Source organism: Solea solea, chromosome 21 (assembly GCF_958295425.1).
Source record: "Solea solea chromosome 21, fSolSol10.1, whole genome shotgun sequence".
NCBI lineage: Eukaryota > Metazoa > Chordata > Actinopteri > Pleuronectiformes > Soleidae > Solea > Solea solea.
In genome coordinates this window covers 15790675-15808500 of record NC_081154.1, presented here as the reverse complement: position 1 = coordinate 15808500, position 17826 = coordinate 15790675, and the positions used below count along the sequence as shown (strand labels likewise).

Here is a 17826-nt window from a genome sequence, read left to right as displayed (position 1 = left end):
CTCACTGTGCATGTTTGCATGACAATGACTCCTGTGAAAAATCAAGCATATGACAAAACACATATTAGGAGGCACTGAAATGGAGAAAAAAAAAAATACACAACAACAACAACAACAGCAGCAGCTCAGCACTTATTACTTATTCATAGTCAAAACATTATTCCCAATCACACAGATGAGTTTAAATATGTGAGTTACCACTGTGACTAAAGACTCAGTTCACATTAGGAGTCACCACAGCACAGCCTTAGGAGACAGCCAGTGTTATTGTCAGCTCGCTGAGACTGTTTGTAGCACAACCAAGTTTCAAATAACTGAATTACTCTCCTACTCCTCCCTCTGTATTAGGACCAAGACGACCTGGAGGTAAATCCAGCCGATCAAAACACGTCTAAAAATAACTCCTGTGGCAAATTTGCAGTTTCACTCCCATCCTCGCGCGTGACGGGTAAATGTGTTGACGTGTTTGACATGGGATAATTAAAAAGACAAACACTCTGCGGGGATTTGTTGTCACAAAATGGAAGACACTGAAGAGGGATATTCTCCTGTCTGTGTGCCGTCCGCGCCGCTGCCCTCTTTCGAACACACCACACCGCGCTCAGTGCCTCCATCTTCACTTCGCTGCACTCTCATCATCTCGGCACAATCTCCCTTCTTTCCTCACTTTGTGTCTCGCGTTCTTTCACTCTCCTTTCCACCTCCCATTTCTCATTTTCAGAGATGAGAGGGTGTAGCCATGGCAACAAGGGACGGGAGGTGGGGGCTGCTGGAGGAAGAGGAGGAAGAGGAGGAGGAGGAGGAGGAGGAACAGTGGAGATGTAAGCTTGGTGTTGCGTGGGGCTGGTAAGTTGAGAAATAGGTTATTTCAACCTCCAGAAGGCCAGCAGAGGCTGTTTATTTTCGACTGAGGGATCTGCAGAGGAATCATCAATAGCTAATAAGAACTAAACAGTGACTGTACAAATGCAACCTGATCGCTGTGAGGATCGGAAGATGAGAAGCGCTCTCATTTCAGCTCTTATCCTAATGATAAAGCTGACATTTAAATGCATGTAGCGTAAATATTTTGCCTTTGTTATTTCAAACAAAAAGGAATTCTCACCACTTTGTTTGTTATTCTCTCTCTGTGTGTGTGTGTGTGAAGCCTCTTTGGTCCTGGAGGAATTCTCAAAAAGAACTGCTGAGCCACACGCAGCTTTCTTTGTTTAAAAATGTAAATTATGGAAATAGGTCACATAAAATGTTTGGCAGCACACAGCGTATCTCGCAAGTCACTGTACTGCTCAGTCAGGTTGGCATGCTAATAGGAACATTGCTCGGCACTATTGAGTGTGCGGAGTGCTCGGCCGCTAATGACGAGTGCCTCTGATAGCGGTGCCATCGCTCGCTGTCGCGCACGCTGACAACAAATTAGGCTGTTTCTGAGTCACAAAACGGGGGCGGGCTTAAAGACGCTGCATCTGTAAATAAAAGTCAAGATAATCAAATGTTTTCACAGCTGCCTGTTTGGGAGGAAATGGCAGTGGCGCTGCTTCACACTTCACTTGACTGAGTAAAACAAGCACCTCAATTAAAAAAGAAAGCTATTTCTTTTTTGGGGCTTTGATGCAACGATCAGTGTCAATTTATTTACCCGTCAACACTTGAGAACATGTTCCTTATGCAGACTAGGCTCTTTTACACGGCAGTCATTGTGACAGGTTTTAACAACGATGGCTGCGTTCCATTTAGGTTTCACAGTCTCGGTTTACATGCAGGTTCACGCTCACACTGTCCTAACTTACACGGGTTGCACAGAGCGGAGCCTCCTGTTAAAACATGTCAGAATGGCCGCTGAGAAAATGGCTCCTGTGCTGAAGAAAACAAGACCAAAACAATATAATTAAAACATATAAAAAGAAACACTTGAGCACCACTGCTCACTGCAGCTGAGCCTGCATGTCAGAACAATAACAGAAGCAATTTTGACAGCTAATGCCAGTAAGCTGGCATGAATATTCTCGTCGGTCACCGATAATAAAAACAGACAAAGCGGTGGTTTCAGGCCCAGTTTTTTCTACATCAATTCTGCCCTCTGTTCCTTTTACACGTATTGTATAATATGTACAATCAGAAATGGGCTATATCGCCCACAACCGCCTGCTTCTAAACTTCAAATGCAAACGCCGCGCAGGACTGAGACAGAAAAGGAAAGGGTCCCCTCTCTTGTAAATTTCAACAACGCTGTCAATCTAAAAAGTGGTTCCGCCTTTCGGTTTCTCCAATCGTCCTGCGTCAGCCCAGCGTCCGTGCCCGCCCACTGCTCCAGTGACTCCCGGAGACCCTGTGTGATTGACAGCGAGCACCGGCACGACAGGTTCCTGGTTGTGCCGGCGACATCCGTGAATTTGCGGTTTAAGAAAACTGATATTGTGCGAATCTCAAGGGCTTCAGAAGATCACGTCCAGGTTTTTTTTTACATAAGCTCTGTTTATGCATCAAGTTACAGGTCAAAGGTTAGCTCCAGCTAACTCTTCAGAGGCTCATGGAACGCGCCACTGCCTGACGAGTATTAACCCATGGTCTTATCTCTCTCCATGTCTGAAGACAAAGGTCTTAAAGTAGCCAAAGAATTCCAAAGAAGAGTTTTCTTTGGAGGAAAATACAGGGAGTTGCCTCTAGCTGGACGCTTTTAACAACTTTCTGCCTGCTGTGCTCACTCCATTCAGTGTGTTTACATGAAGATAAACAAAAGATAATGCATTACTGTGTTAGTCCAACTACCAGCAGGCCTTTAAAAAACATGCAAACATGCTAGTCCAACTGAAATTGAGTTACAAAGATACAAGGGTAGCTTGACTTGACTGTGTCCTACTGTTGTTGCCTTTGAATCGTGACGTAAACAATATCCGTTTCCTGACATCTCGTGAGGTTCAGTGTTGCCTGCCACCACCAACAGAACACACGTATTAGAGTACCAATAATGTATGCAGATACACACACACACACTCGCACAGTCGTGCTGCACCCTCTCTCCCTCGCTCGACCGCGAGTAGACGCAATACACAGACTGAAATGTGCCGCCAACCCTCTCTCTCTCGCTGGCTCGACATGAGTGGACACATACACACTCAACTGCGCCTCTCTCTCACTGGAGCACTTGGCTCCTGCATAAAAAGCCCCAAATCCGCTGACATTTATGGTCATACCACCCAGCACTAGTCTGGGGGCATTGCTTGTTGGAAGACACGTTGGTTTTTATTTGCTTCCTTCCAACAATCTGGAGCCTGAAAAAAAACCCGGGGATCTAATGGTTTATGTATCTGAACCAGTATGCATGGAGTTTGTGCCTTTATTAACGTCTGTAAAATCAGCTTTTATAGGTAACATACTGTATATATATATATACAAATATATATGTATATATAGCTATATACCTCAAAATAATATTTTCCTTTGATTTAGACATTCTCTTCTTTTCCATTCTCTATTATCTTCAATATTTCTCACATCTATTTCTCTGTCATCTCTGTCTTATCTTAATTGCGGCAGTGTTTCACATTTCGTGTAATACCTCTGTCTCGTTTGAAAGGAAATCCGTGGTATTTGCAAGGGACGTATCTTTGAGAAACAATGGGAAGCTTTGTCTCGACATAAGAAATCATTTCATTCCTCCAAGACAGCGGGGTGGAAAAAGAAAAATCTTGTCTTTGATAACAAAGAGGATTCCTCATCAGGCTACCTTTCTGAACCCATGCCAGACAGGATCATCCCACTGTTAAAAAAAAAATGTAAGTTATTTTAAACCCTCTGATAGCCAACTGGCAATGGGCGGCTCTGCCAAAATCCTTCCTGCTTTTACAGCCCGCTGAAACGGCGCCAGTAGCTGTGCCTCACTTACACGAGCCGCGAAACTAGGCCAACTCGCTGTCCTTACTCGACACTAGGATGAGCACGAGGAGAATTCAGGATGTGTCAAAGCCTGAAACTAATCCTTTGCAATTTGAGCACTTGTTCTAGAGTGCTGCAGCCACTCAGTGTGTGGTGCCACATTCAGCTGGTTAATCAAATTGTAAAATTAAAAATGTTCCTTTGATATATAAGGACCATGAAACTCCCACGGAACGCCGAAAGCAACAGCTTAAATAAAACCATGGCAATTTAAATGAATGTAAAACCCATGTAGCATTTGGTAATAAGTGTTGGCAGAGTGGGAGAAGATAAAACAGAAATTCAGACTGGCAAAATGTAAAAAGACCACTGCAACAAGGCTGTGTGCCAGTAATTTAGCCGTATAATGATGGGGCAAGATGGCGCTAGTGTGCACGGCGAGCTGTCTGTCATTTCCAGCTGTTTTATTACTTCCTATTGCTCTGTTTCTCTACATATGTTGCCTCTTCTTGGTCTTCTTTGGAGACAGGACCACAAACTCCCTCTTTTCCTGGTGGATGTACCAGTTTACCTTCACTGCATTCTCTATGCTAATCCCCGCAAGAAACGTCTCCAAAGAAGGACTAAATGCGGAGGTGTTCTGGTGAGAGCCAGGGCTTACCTGGCTTCCCATGATAGTACAGATCCTAAAAAAGGGGAAGTATTGTTTCCCTGTTGATCGGCGCACACTGGAGCTGAGAAGACAGTGGATCCGATCTGTTGTTCCTGGCATACCCGCAGCTCCACACAGGTGGTGGCGGAACCTTCCTTTCCCTGGCGGATGTGAGCCCACAGAAACCTTCACCTGCTGATACTCGCTCAATGCTCGGTTGCCAGCAAACAAAACTTTCCTGCTCAACGACTTCTTCAACTCTCGTAAACTGGATTTTATGTTTCTGACAGAAACCTGGCTCCGTGCTGGTGAGTTCACCCCATTTGCTGAACTTCTTCCACCCAAATATGGGACTTTCTCAGCTCCCCTCGGACCACTGGTAACCCTAACCCTAAACCTTTTCACTGTTGGCAGATCTCCCCTGATGTCTTCTCCAGCTTTGTACTGCAGCTTTTTGAGATATACTCATATACTGCAGTGGTTTACAAAGCTTAACAGTGATTTTATTCTGGATTTGGATGACTTGACTTTGACTGGCCTTGAAATATGATCGCTTTTTAATTGTCGGTGATTTTAACATTCACGTCAAAGACTTTACTCATTTTGAAGACTCTTTTAACCTCACACAGTCACACTGTAGGACACACACTAGACCTTGTGGTTTATCTGTATGTTTAAGGGAAATATGTAATACTTGTATCTGGAACCTTGACAAGCGTTCAGTGACTGTTTAATCCTTGCTTTTAAGGACTCTCCTCTCTTCTCCCTGGATGAGAGCTGTGTTTCTAGTGCTGAGGAGCTTAATAATCTTTTTAACTGGACTTGCACGGAGATATTGAACCATGCCGCTCCACTTAAATCAAAATGCACTAAGTCACTTTCAAGCCCTGGCTAAATGAGACTACCCATGCTCTCAGACGTGTCTGCAGACAAAGCTGAGAGAAGGTGGAAGAAGGATAAACTCTGTGTTTGCTTGTTGCTTGTCGTCTTATCAGAGACAAAAACACAGTTTTTCTCAGGCCAAACTACCGATCCTGTCAAAGGTCCTGGAGAGAATAGCTTTAAATCACACTACAGCCCTGTTTAGATAGTTTTAACACCTGTGGAAACTTTCAGTTGTTATAAAGCTGTTATAAGGCTTTTAAATGATCTTCTAATAACTGATGCTGGAAACCCTGCTGTGCTAGTGCTTTTAGACCTGACTGCTGCCTTTGACACTGTCGACCCCAAGATTTTGTGTGTGGGGATCAAGGGTAATGCTCTTAAGCGCTTTCAGTAGTACCTGACAGATCGCAGTTATTCTGTTGAATATTGTCAGGAGAGTGGTGCTAGACCACTCTCCTGTGGGGTTACTCAAGGCTCTATTTTGGGTCCCATTCTCTTTGCACTGTACCTGCTGCCCTTGGAATCTATCTTTGAAAAACACATTGTTTTGCAGATGATATAAGACTGAAATTATTGTTAATAGATGACCTGACCAAGTGGAAAACTGTGTCCACGCTCTTTTCCCTCGAAGTTTGTTTGTCCATTCTTCTGCCAAGAATCTTGGCGCAATCTTCGACAGCTCATTAAAACTGGAAACACATATCAATTCAGTTGTAAAAAACTGTTTTCCTTTTATTTGTCTCTTGGCTAAGAGACAAATAAAAGCTAAGAGAGAAAATCCTACCTCCCCTACAGTGACTTTGAGAGAGTTGTTCATGTTTTGATTTTGTCAAGGTTGGATTATTGTAATTCTTTATATGTGGGTATAGACAAGTCATACGTTTGTCGGCTACAATAAGTGCAAAATGCACTTCATCCCCTGCAACACTTTACTATCTACTTGATGGAAAGACAACTTCTAAAACACGCAACACCAGCGTTTAGCACTTCTTGATGCTTCTCTAAGTGGATAAGAAGCACCACGTCTGATACCTCCACCAAAATATGTGCAAGTCGTCCCTTAAGTTACATCCATACAAAAAAAACCCAGCATTTTCAGATTTAAAATATTCATTTCCAGACGAGCATTCAGGTACACTTGGTGTGTGCATGCCGGTGTAAACAGAAAGTTGATTCTCTCCTCTGCGATTGTTTGTTTAGCTTCAGAAAGTAGTAATTAAGAATTCTTTTCATTCTTCACTTCTGCTTCATTCGTAAACAAACACTGCACGTGTCTGCTCGACCCGCCGCTGTCCACTATCCGTCTCGTTTTACTCCTCTTCCTCGTCTGTGACTTTCATGTCTGTCCATTGTTCTTTAAACATAGCCATTGCTCTTAACTGTATCACCATTTTCAAACATCTTTGTTTCCACCCGTCCAGACTTAAACACCCTTTTCCCACTTGAGTTTTCACGTGGAAAATGGGGCCAAAGGTTGTGAGGCGTATCTGGAGCGGAAGATACGCATTTTTAGTCAAAAACGGAGGAGCATGGCTGTAGCCTAATTTACTGCCAAAACCAATTATGCTTAGGAAGTGGACAATATAATTTCCTACGCCATGGGCGGGCGTAATTTTGTAGCAGCAGAAAATATTATCAGCTAATATCAGCTGGTCTGTCAGTTCACTGTAGCTTCTGTCCAAACTGTTTATGTATGACATAGATATGGAAATTGATGAAGATGATGCAGGCTTATGGTTTCAATTTGAACTCACATAGAGAGACAGAGAGAGAGAGAGAGAACCATATCTTGGACTTCCCTGGCACCATGTTGAGCGGCTGGCATTTGAAGTGTGTTTTCCAAATTAATTGTGACAGTCCCAGTTTGAAGGAAGGCACAGCAGATCTCATTTATTTCCCCTGGATCAAATTTCATAAGCTCGTTCACAGATTTGATCTGAGGGCATTTTCACTCATAAACTCATTTCTCACCAAAATTATCCCTCTGCAGCTCGAAATTAGCCTCGGTAAACGTGGGCTGTGCATCACTTGACCTCAGCGTGGAGGCAGGCAAAGAAAACTTCCCCTGGAACAAACATGACAGCTCTAACAAAAACAGAGAACGGGATTCACCTTCTCAGGGACTGCACGTCTGTGGACTCGTCCTCCTGCAGGTGTTTGTAGACATGGCCGGCCACTTTGTGTTTCCCTCTGGAAATGGGTGGGGTCCGGAAATAATTTGCCTCCCTCCGCTGCTGGGCAGGACTGAGTGAAACTGAGCTACTCCTGCAACCATAGGGGAAAACAAAAAAGAAAAAAGAAAAAAGGCGATAAATATCACAGATTTAACGCATAATTACACTCACTGCATGGATTAAAGCAGCATTCGCTAATTAGTTTGTTCTGTGAGATGTATTTCATCTTCTCTGTTCATTCATGTAAAATGGATTGACCTTTGTGTTTGACATTTGAGTTCTGGGGGGGAAAAAACCTCATTCCACACACATTCACTTACATCTTTGTATACGTTTGGTCATGAAGCATCAGACCTTTTTATCAAATGCATGAGTATCAGATTAGTTCTTTACCAGTGCGGCAATTTACACAAAACATTTCAAAGTTACACAATACTCAACAAATCATCCACATCTAACATAAAAACAGAGAAACCGAGCTCCATTTGAAGTGTGGTCGTGTGAAGTACTGACGTGTTCTTGCTCTGACCTGACAACCCGGCAACCAGCGTGAGACGTGAGCGCTCGCTCTCTGTGAAACGCTGGCTGTGGTTTGCCACGGGAACACTGCGGGTCGCCATAGCAACCGTGGTGGGGAATTCCATCCGCTTTCGATTGTGCAAGGTCGATCGTGCGCGGATCAAAGGCAATGGCCCGAGTTCTCCGTGTTCACATGTCATTTTATGCCGCAAATGCACAATTTTTCCAATCAGTAAAGTCTGTGCAGTGATTCTTGTGCACTTCTTCCACACAATCACTTTTTTTCACTCCAATCTCAACATGCTCTCATTGATTTTTGAGCATGACCATTACAGTTTGTTCCAGAGTCTATCAGCTCTACATTACTCTTGTTTCTGTATGCTTCTGTCTGTGTTATTGTCAGTGTTTAGACTGTAGCCGTGTCTCAATCCAGGGTCTGGATCCTCCCAAGTATTCAGGCGACTGAGGAGATGACTCCGTCTGTTGCTCACTCAGGAGGAGATGCAAGTCGTGCGCTGTGTGAAATGACACGATCGAGCCCACACAACTCACGTTGTCCCCTTCTTTTTCTCTGAATAGAATGTGGCAGGCTGTTCACTGAGAGGTTAAACGCCGCCCTCCAAAGTCCTGAATCACAGTTCTTCAACCAAAACATCCCAAACAAATCAGCTATAATTAAACATATCTGATTGTAAAATAAATATTTCTAAAAATAAAAATATAATTATAGAACTAATAGTAATTTTTAGTTGCTGATTTTTTTTTTTTTTATTGTACAACTTTCTTCAGTTACCTTCATAAGTAATTGTAGCTATTGGCCAGGAGCAGATGTCATGAGGTGGTACACAACCACAACCCAGTCAGTCAGTTCTAGTTTTGTGCTCATACATACAATACAAATGCTTCAAAATGATATCTAATTATATCAGAATTATATCTTTTTTTTTTTTTGTATTGTTGTCGATGAAGGTTGTCAGTCATCCAGGTCATAGTCTTCTTCAGTAGTTGGTTGAAGGCGTCTCATGTGTCTTCGTCTTCTTCTTCTGCTGATCATTTCTGGTAGGCTGTACACTGAGGTGTAATGCTGCCCTCAACAGTTTAAAGCGCTTTACCACATCTCGTCTCCTCAGTCTCATCCTCCTCTCGTCTTTCTTCACAGCAGTTCAAAGGTCAACAGCTTTCTCATCCACTCAGTCTTTTTATTACAGTTCTTCAGTCACTATTTTATCCTGGTCCTCATTCCTTAATCCTCCTGGATTCTTCCTCTTCCACAAAGCTCCACCCCACCCCCCCCCCCCCCCCCCCCCGCCCCCATCCTGTCACACGGCGCCATTTCCCACACAGAGAGTGATTAGTTTTATGTCAAAGATGACAGCAAACAGTTTGTGGTGCGGCTGAAAACACCCAGAACTGCTCAGGCATTTTGATAATATAAAACAATCTTATTCTCACCTGTCCATATTTTTTTTATTTTAAAAATACTAATAAAAAATTTAAATCACCATAAGTTATGCACCTTTAAAGGTCCAGTGTGTTGCAGTTCGGTTGGTTTATGTCCAGATATTGAATAGCTATCCGTAAATATGTTGGTGTAAGTGTAAAAATAGGTGTTTGTGGCCTTAGAATAAGCCTTGGCCTTGTTTTACAGACGCTGTTGTGTTTCCACAGCAGCATAAACGGACAAACCAGCCGTTTAGCATTTTAAAGTGGAAGCTTACTCCACACATTAAGAAAAAGGACATGCTTTCTTGTATGTGAGAGCCAAGGTAGCTCCCAGCTTGTGCTTGGGAAAGGGAGGGGTGAGCTGAGGAGTCAGCACACTGGACCTTTCATTCGCTGCCCCTTAAATAACTCCAGTCCATTTGAGTTTGCAGAACTCAGACACGGCACCAGAATAATAAATCCTAATTCCGGCGCAGAGAGGCTGAGTGAATCTTGTCCTGACTCTGTGTAGGGTGAGTCATGGATTTAGAGACAGTGTAGAAGCACAAAGCACCTGCACTGTGATCCAGGAACACTCCACTCTGGATGAGGTCACAGGACCTGAGACTCGAGTGAAGATATTGTCGTGACAATAGTTACAACTTTCTGGAGAACAATCTAATCCCCAAGATCATTAAATCCTAATGCACTTTCAACTAAACTTCTCTACTCAGGACCTGAGTAGTAAATGAATCTGCCTCGGTGATTGGAATAATGCAGTTTTTCCCTCATCAGATAATAACAGTTCTCTGTTTAATTTCCTTTAAATATCCTTTCTTTGGGCTTTGTTCGTGGCAGCGAAACGTCCCCTCCAGTTGCTGTCCATGAGACATTTGTCCCCGTCAGAACACTGTGTAGCTGATGTCTGACGTGTGACACAGCTGTTGTGTTGTCCTCAAAGTGCCTCATAGGATGGACATTAATGCTGGGGGAGTGTGAAGATGGACTGAGAGCAGCTGACAGTGAGGTGGTGTAGTTCAGTAGAGCTCGGATGTGATTCTCTCAATGTGAGAGCGGCTGCAGTTCAGTGTCTTTCCCCTTCAGCTCAGCGATCTCCTGCTGCAGCTTCTCCCGAATCTCTTTGACTTCGACTCGCTTCAGTTTCCTGCCGGGATCTGATCTGCTGCTTCACATCACTGCCTGGCTCAGTGGCAATCCTCTCACTATCCACCACTGCTTTAATAGCAGAGTGATCCACAGCCTCCACCTGCTGTTGAAGCACCCTCACATCTTCTTCCCTCTCCCAGAGTCTCCGCCGGATTTCTTGTCGAGTCAACGTGAGCTCTCGCTGCCTCTCTGTCCTTTTCTTCCGCGGCTGAGACTGTGCCGTTCATGCAAAGGGCAGATGTGACACATACGCTGCTGGTCGGTGCGGCAGAACATGGTCTTCACCTCATCTTGGCAAAAGCAGATGGTCCTCTGAGGCTTCGTCCAAGGGTCCACCAGCCTGTGGTTCTTAAATGACGCTGGAGGTGTGTGTCACAGTAAGAGGCCAGACAAACCAACCAGAACTTGTGAGCCTTCAGTTCAGGCACATCTTCAGGTCCAGCACAGCATTGATCAGCAGGTGCTGGTCCAGTCTTCTTCAGCCCCTTCACTAAATCTGCAGACAAAGTGTTTTTCACCTGGTCAGGCCTTGGTGTAAAGGTGTTTCTAGACTTAGGGCAACTGTAGATCACCTTCTCATCCTCTTTATCCCAGGAGGTTTTATTAAAACAGATCATACAGCAGTTGTGTCCACAGGGTATAGTCATTGGAATCTTCAGCAGAGACAGAACTCCTCAGTTAAGTCTTGTTTGATATTTTACAACAGATGAGCTCTGTATTTGTGCATTACTGCCTCCTTCTCCTCTTTTCTTTGCACACCTTAGCTAATGTTGCAGTAGTTGTTTTTTTTTTATATTAATTTGTGTTTCATGACGTTTGGCGATTCATAAAATCCATACTGTTGAAGCATTGCCTGCGCCTTTAAGTTTGACCTTTCAGATTAAAAGAAATCCAAGGATTCAAAGGACAACGGGAGGTACACATTTAAGTCATTTATTGAAGTGGCTGACTAAAAGGCGAGGAAACTCATTTGGTGACATTATTTAAGGAACTGTGGTTAAGAACATCGGATTGTGAAGGCCAGTATTACACCTCTCAGTAGACATTCATTAATTTTCTACCACTTTTTCCTCAACGTGAGGGTCGAGGGCGGACAGACCAAAGCAAAAGAAGTAAACGAAGTCAGTGATTTGTGATGTGCTCTTCCTCCATTCTCGCCACGACACCTTCTGCATCAATGGGTTCCAGGGTTTCAGCTCTGAAACTCTCTATTTCCTACAATTCACCCATGACACTGACCTCCTCCTCAAATTCAAATCCCACCACAAAAGAAACCCGCAAAAAACTTATCGTCACATATTCACACTTGCATATTCACTATCGCCACTCCATAATTGTTTGGACACCTAATAAATAAAATCTATTATTATTTCTTTGGATTTCCCCAAGCCGCACAAATGGTTGACCAGCAGCTAAGTCTCTGTGGACTTTGGTGAGGAATTGGAGCAATTGCTTTGATATAAGACTTAATAAACATTATTTCCTTATGGTGCAGAAAAAATAAGAAGCTGTTGAGTTGTATTGAGTTTTTTGACTGTATGTCAGGAAACTGACCCACTGGCATTCTCGCCACAAAGTCTGCATGGCTAGAAATGCAATTAAGGTACTTTAGTTTCTCTCTTCTCAACTTTGAAGTGTGCCAGCTATGTGCGTGATTGTATGTTACAGCACACTGTACATTTCATTAGATTTTATTTATCAGGACAGTGTACAATTATTAATTAATTGTGCAGCATAAACCAGCAGAGATGCTTGTACCAGACTGTAGCTTAGTAGCTCATTTCCATCTGTAGTCCTAAGGGGGAGGGGTCAAAGTGCAAGATATATGTAGTGCATCTCTAGACATCAAACCTGCAGCATACATACAGCATACATACTGATATGATCTAAAAAAGCACAACTCAACACACAACTAACATTCAGATAAGGTGCAACCTTCATCGTGCATACAGTACAAGTCAATCACGTATCAATAATCCCAATAAATCACTTAAATCACAGATGCGTACATCTCTGGTTATCTAAAAACCATGTTTTTGCTTCTCTTGCAAATGCATGCATATTTCATAAACCCTCCTCAAAATGAAATGTATATATCGACACAGCGCTGCGGTTGATGATATAAGGAGCAGTCTGGTGAAAGTGTGTTTTTTTTTTTCTCTCCCTGTTTTGAAATAGTTCTGAGGGCAGAGGGCGGTCGATTTCAAAGCAGATCCCCTGCAGGTCTGCAGCAATAAAGCAATTACATCAATTGTGAATCAAACTTGGAGTGCATTGTAGTTCAAGCTGCTGTGTGGGTCTATCACACAAGAACAAACTGCCGGTGCACACAGCAAGAATGAAATACATACGCACATGTGAATTCCTTTTCAGTTTATTCAAATAAACATGTGTTTTTGAGACGACTGCTCCTCTCGCTGTTCACCTGCTTTGCTCACAGGTTTCTCCTGTGTTCATGAAACTACCACAAAAATAACTTGACATATTATCTCTGCCAGGGGGAAAATATGTGTTTGCAGAGAAGCACTGGGTACAAATCAGTGACAAAACATTTGCCCAGCTTGATTTTGGCTTTTGGCTCAAAAATGAAAAAGAGAGGCTGAACAAGAATTTTTGCTGTTCGTAATATTATTGCCTAAACCTTACAGTTTTCTAGCTTGTCTTAAAAACAAGAGTTTTGTATTCTGTATTAGTCTGCTGAGTATCAGTTCTCACTTAGGGGAAATTCAAAGGTCTTTTGGGGCAAAAGTGACATCAAACAAAAGTGGATTGCCTTTTTTTGACTTAACAGTACTCACATTTATGCATCACTTTAATGATTGATGATGCGTGCGCCCAGTGGTGTGACGAAGGTTAGCGGAGCAGTGGTCTACTACATGGTCTACTATGTAGCAAGATTTGCTAATGTCCATAAAAACATAGGAAAAAGGGAGAACATCCTTATGTGTCTGTGCTACACATGTTCAAAGTGATTGAATTGTCTTGCGCCCGTTGGTGCGTCTGCTTGGAAAGTTGCAATGCGAGCAAAATCAAGCAACTAACCCACAATGCAGTTTGGCAACACTGCTGCTCCATTCAAAGTGACGAAAACATTTCAGTTGCTGCCTCCACTACATATGTGTGGGTTGGCTGAGGTTCATCAGAGGTCACAAAATGGCGTCGTCAGTGTCATTGAGGAAGCATTTTTTTTTTAATTGATCTGCTTTTCCAGCCTCATGCTTGAAGAGGTCCAGGAATTCCGAGCAGTTAGAAGCACGGTAAATCACCGTATGACTTCACTCAGCCTTTCACATCAGCACATTTCTATGAGCATCTGGACCAGAGTTAATCAATGAGACGAGCACAAATGAGGGGAGGAACAAAGGAACTATATTCATATGGCATGTTCTGACAGCCAGGCATTTTTTTTTTAATATATATTTGGAATGAGTCTTTAGGTAAATAAAGAGAGTGGAAAAAGTGAAAGTTAATTTAGCTTTCGTCCTAAAAATGTGTCATTTTACTTTACAGTGCTCATTTGTGAATGTGCCTCCAAAGACCTGAAGATCTGTTTTGAATAAATGAGGAAAGACGATTTATTTACTGATTTATTACAGCACTTATTTATGATCCTCCTCTAAATCAATGTTAAAACTGATGAAAATATTCTCGCAATCCTGCTGCATTTCAGTCAATTGTTGACTATACACACAGATGCTGCAAATACTTAATAATGCATGCATTTTGCACTGAATCATCAGACACTATAACGTTCTGGAGCTTTGCATGAGAAGATTGTCTCTGTCTGGACGTCCCTGTATTTTAATGGCATGGTCCTTTCCCTAAAGCATTAGTGCATTTCATGGTTCATAAATTGCTGCTCTGAGATGATGAAGCTTTTTGGGCAGCACTTGTAACTTGTGTCAAGCAACAGGAATGACATATTTCTTGCCCACTGTTTCCTCTCATGTGAAGCGCCATGTGACTGGCAATCACCATGTCCTTGTTGGCGATTCGTCTCCAAGTGTCGGACTCATACCAAAACACATTGTCCCTGTTGCTCACTTGATTGTTTCAGAGTGTGCACTGACCACCTACTTCACTCCTGCTGTCCTCTCAGTAAAAGTCAAATCAAAACTGGTTCCTCCTCAATTGCATCAACAATGCGATCACATCCAAATGGTGCAGGTCTCCCTATAATCCTCAGTGTCCTGAAGCCAAATGTATACTTTACCCACAATTCAGTGGAGCAGACTTGTTGCTGCTGTAACTGCTTGAGCAAAATGTATCTGTAATCGTATGAATTGTTTCTGTCACGCAGTGGCTTGCAATCATCTGTGTGGGTTAATACAGCTTCCTCCTACAGTCCAAAAACATGCAGATTAGGGATTAGGTTGGACACTCTGAATTGACTGTAGCCGTGAGAGTAAACATGTTGTTCATGTCTGTCTGTATGTCGGACCTGTGTTGCTTTTCACTAAACTCATGTACTATATTCACTCAGTGAAACAGTGAATAGTCATGTGGTTATTAATTGATAGCTGTGCAAAAAAAATAAAAAATAAATTCCACTATAATAATTTCCAAATAGCCATGCTCTGTGGAACAATAAGCATGGCTAATGTTGGCACTGGTCGTTGCCAGCATTAGCTTTTGTATCGACTGATGTTATAAAACCCCATGATATGAATAAAGCTGAATGATGTCAGTTGTGTTGCCCATTACCATGCTGATGTTTTTAATTAGGATTAACCCAAAGCTGGAAACACTACAATGCGTTTCTGTCGACACTACTGTCGTAATTAATGTTAAATGTCACATGTCTGAAATGCAAAAAGGCAGCCGATTATCTCTGCAGTCCACCACAAATGAACAGCCTCTTGATATTATGTGAGTAAGCCTGCGTCAGAGAGTAATCCAGGACATGTTTTACATGGTGCACAGCCTTTACTGAGGAAAGAGTAAACACCCTTCTCTACAGAACCAGCACTTCTGACATTCACAATAGATGCTGACTCTTGTTTCCCTCACTGCACGTCAAAAACTCAGTGCTCACTGACTTGACTTGAAAGTATTGATTAGTTTACGATACCCCATTTTCCTCAAAATAATCCAATCATGACAAAGGGATTGTGGTGATTGATCAAATTCCACCGCAGCACAAATTATAACAGTCACCACTGGCAGGGTAATGATTATACATCGACTCTGACAGTGTTATGTCAGTTCAATTTTGCTGGCAAAGCATCAAAGGAAATGTGTCAGTGAGCAGAAAGAGCTGAGTAAACCGTGCTGGTCAGTTTATTCAGAATGAATCAGAAACTGGGAATGAATGATTTTTACCCTCGGGTTGCATGTGAGCCACAAGAACCAGCAACACAGTATAGGGGTTAAGGGCTTTGCATTGGAATAACAAAGTTATGCTGCTGGGACGTAGACGTCTAACCAATCAAATATGTGCTGCGACTGTTAACAAAGAAACAGGACCTTCCTCAAACCCACAAAATGTCCAGCAGACAACTTAACATCTGTCCTTTCTTCTTCAGGCATCAGCTGTGTCCAAGTATTTCTTTTGTTTTTCATCCGTGTAAAGCACAAAGTACAATTTTTGTCATTTATTTGCATCAACATTTTTGTGCATAGGCCTTTAATTTAGCTACGTGCAAATTCAATTAATCAACACGATATTTTTTAGGCTTGATATGGCTCATCCACCATGATTGGAACAGCTTTTGTTTGAAATGAGGAAGTGAGGGTGATGATAACATGTGGTTTGTCTTGGGCATAAAAGATACTTGGTAAGGGTTAAAAGTTAAAACCCGCCCAAAAACAAACACTTTTCCCTCTTAAAACAACAGCAACATCATCTGCATAAAAACAAACATTTCACAAATGTTACAACCACCTACTCCTGCTCCCGACAACACCTCTGCCTGCACTTGTGAAGTATGATATGTTAGATTATGAATGCTGTATTAACAATTTGCCAAAACATCGCATTCAAAATGTTTTTGCTGCACAGAAAAGACCTTGTCTTCGACCACTAAGCTACATGCTGATGTGACCGTGCAGGGCACGACACTTGAGTTGCTCCTAGCTGCTGTGCTGGCAGCTGGCTGTGATAGAAAATCCCTGTATGAACGTGTGAGTGAATAGGGATGAATGGGTGAATGCTAATTCTGTTGTGCGAAGTGCTCTGATTGGTCATCAAGACTAGAAAAGTGCTTTAATTGCAGCCCATTTACCATTTACAAACGTGACATTACGGTAATAGTAGGTTCCATGACTCTGTCATTGCGTACATTAATGTGTGGTTCCAATTATCTCACCGGATAATGAAAAGATGAAGATTAAAACTGAATAGGATCTATTATAAGCTCTGATTCTCTGACCTGGAGCAGGTGGTGGCTGCCTTCAGTCAATATGGACCAACGTGATGAAGAATTTTCCACAAGCCAGGAGGAAATGAACTCCTATATCCTTAAATGGTGCAAATACCAAAAGATGGCCATGAATTGAATTGAGATTGAAGAAACACAGGTGCAGGACAGCGGTGATCAAAATGAACTTCAGATAACTTCAGGATTCACTTTCTCGGCTTTTCGTCTTTTGCACTCTCATTTTCGTTGATCGTATTTGTTTTGATGTGCTCATCCTTTATTTGAGGTTTATGCACAAAAGGTTTCCACGGTAATTCAGAATGCAGTTTTTATGTGCCCTTCACACCCTACACCCACACCGCAGGACAAAAGTTGGCATACAAGTGGCACCTTTTGTCCCCGTTTAGTCCTGAGACGCTTGGCAACTCTCATTAGCACTGTCACTGCCGCATGTTTGGATGTTAAATTTAGCATTTGGTTCAAAGCAGTGCTGCGCCGCAGTACAGCCATGAAACTGCTGCTACAGACCGTTACTCTGGTTGTCTTATCTTACTGCATCTATATCTTCGGTGAGTTACAGTTTAAGATGTCTACAATATTCCAGTTCAACAGATACAGTCGGCATTCAAGCCGATCCCAGACGCACAGAGCCTCTGATGCACAGGTAACCTTTTGCAGCATTATTGATGGGCTCGTATTGATATGTTTTTTCTCTTTTTTTTACGGAGCATTTCTCCTGATAGCTCACAGTGTGGTCTATAGTTTCTCAGGTCAA

At 42.6% G+C, this 17826-nt stretch overlaps 1 protein-coding gene across 2 annotated transcripts in view; it reads right to left on the bottom strand.

Moving 5' to 3' along the window:
• Positions 1 to 17826, bottom strand: part of nrg3b (neuregulin 3b) — a 259587-nt gene that overhangs the window by 2440 nt on the left and 239321 nt on the right. For both annotated transcript variants that reach the window (XM_058621792.1, XM_058621794.1), the window contains exon 8: positions 7523 to 7675. In XM_058621792.1, the coding sequence (XP_058477775.1) occupies positions 7523 to 7675 (153 nt within the window). The remainder of the gene's footprint in view (positions 1 to 7522; positions 7676 to 17826) is intronic.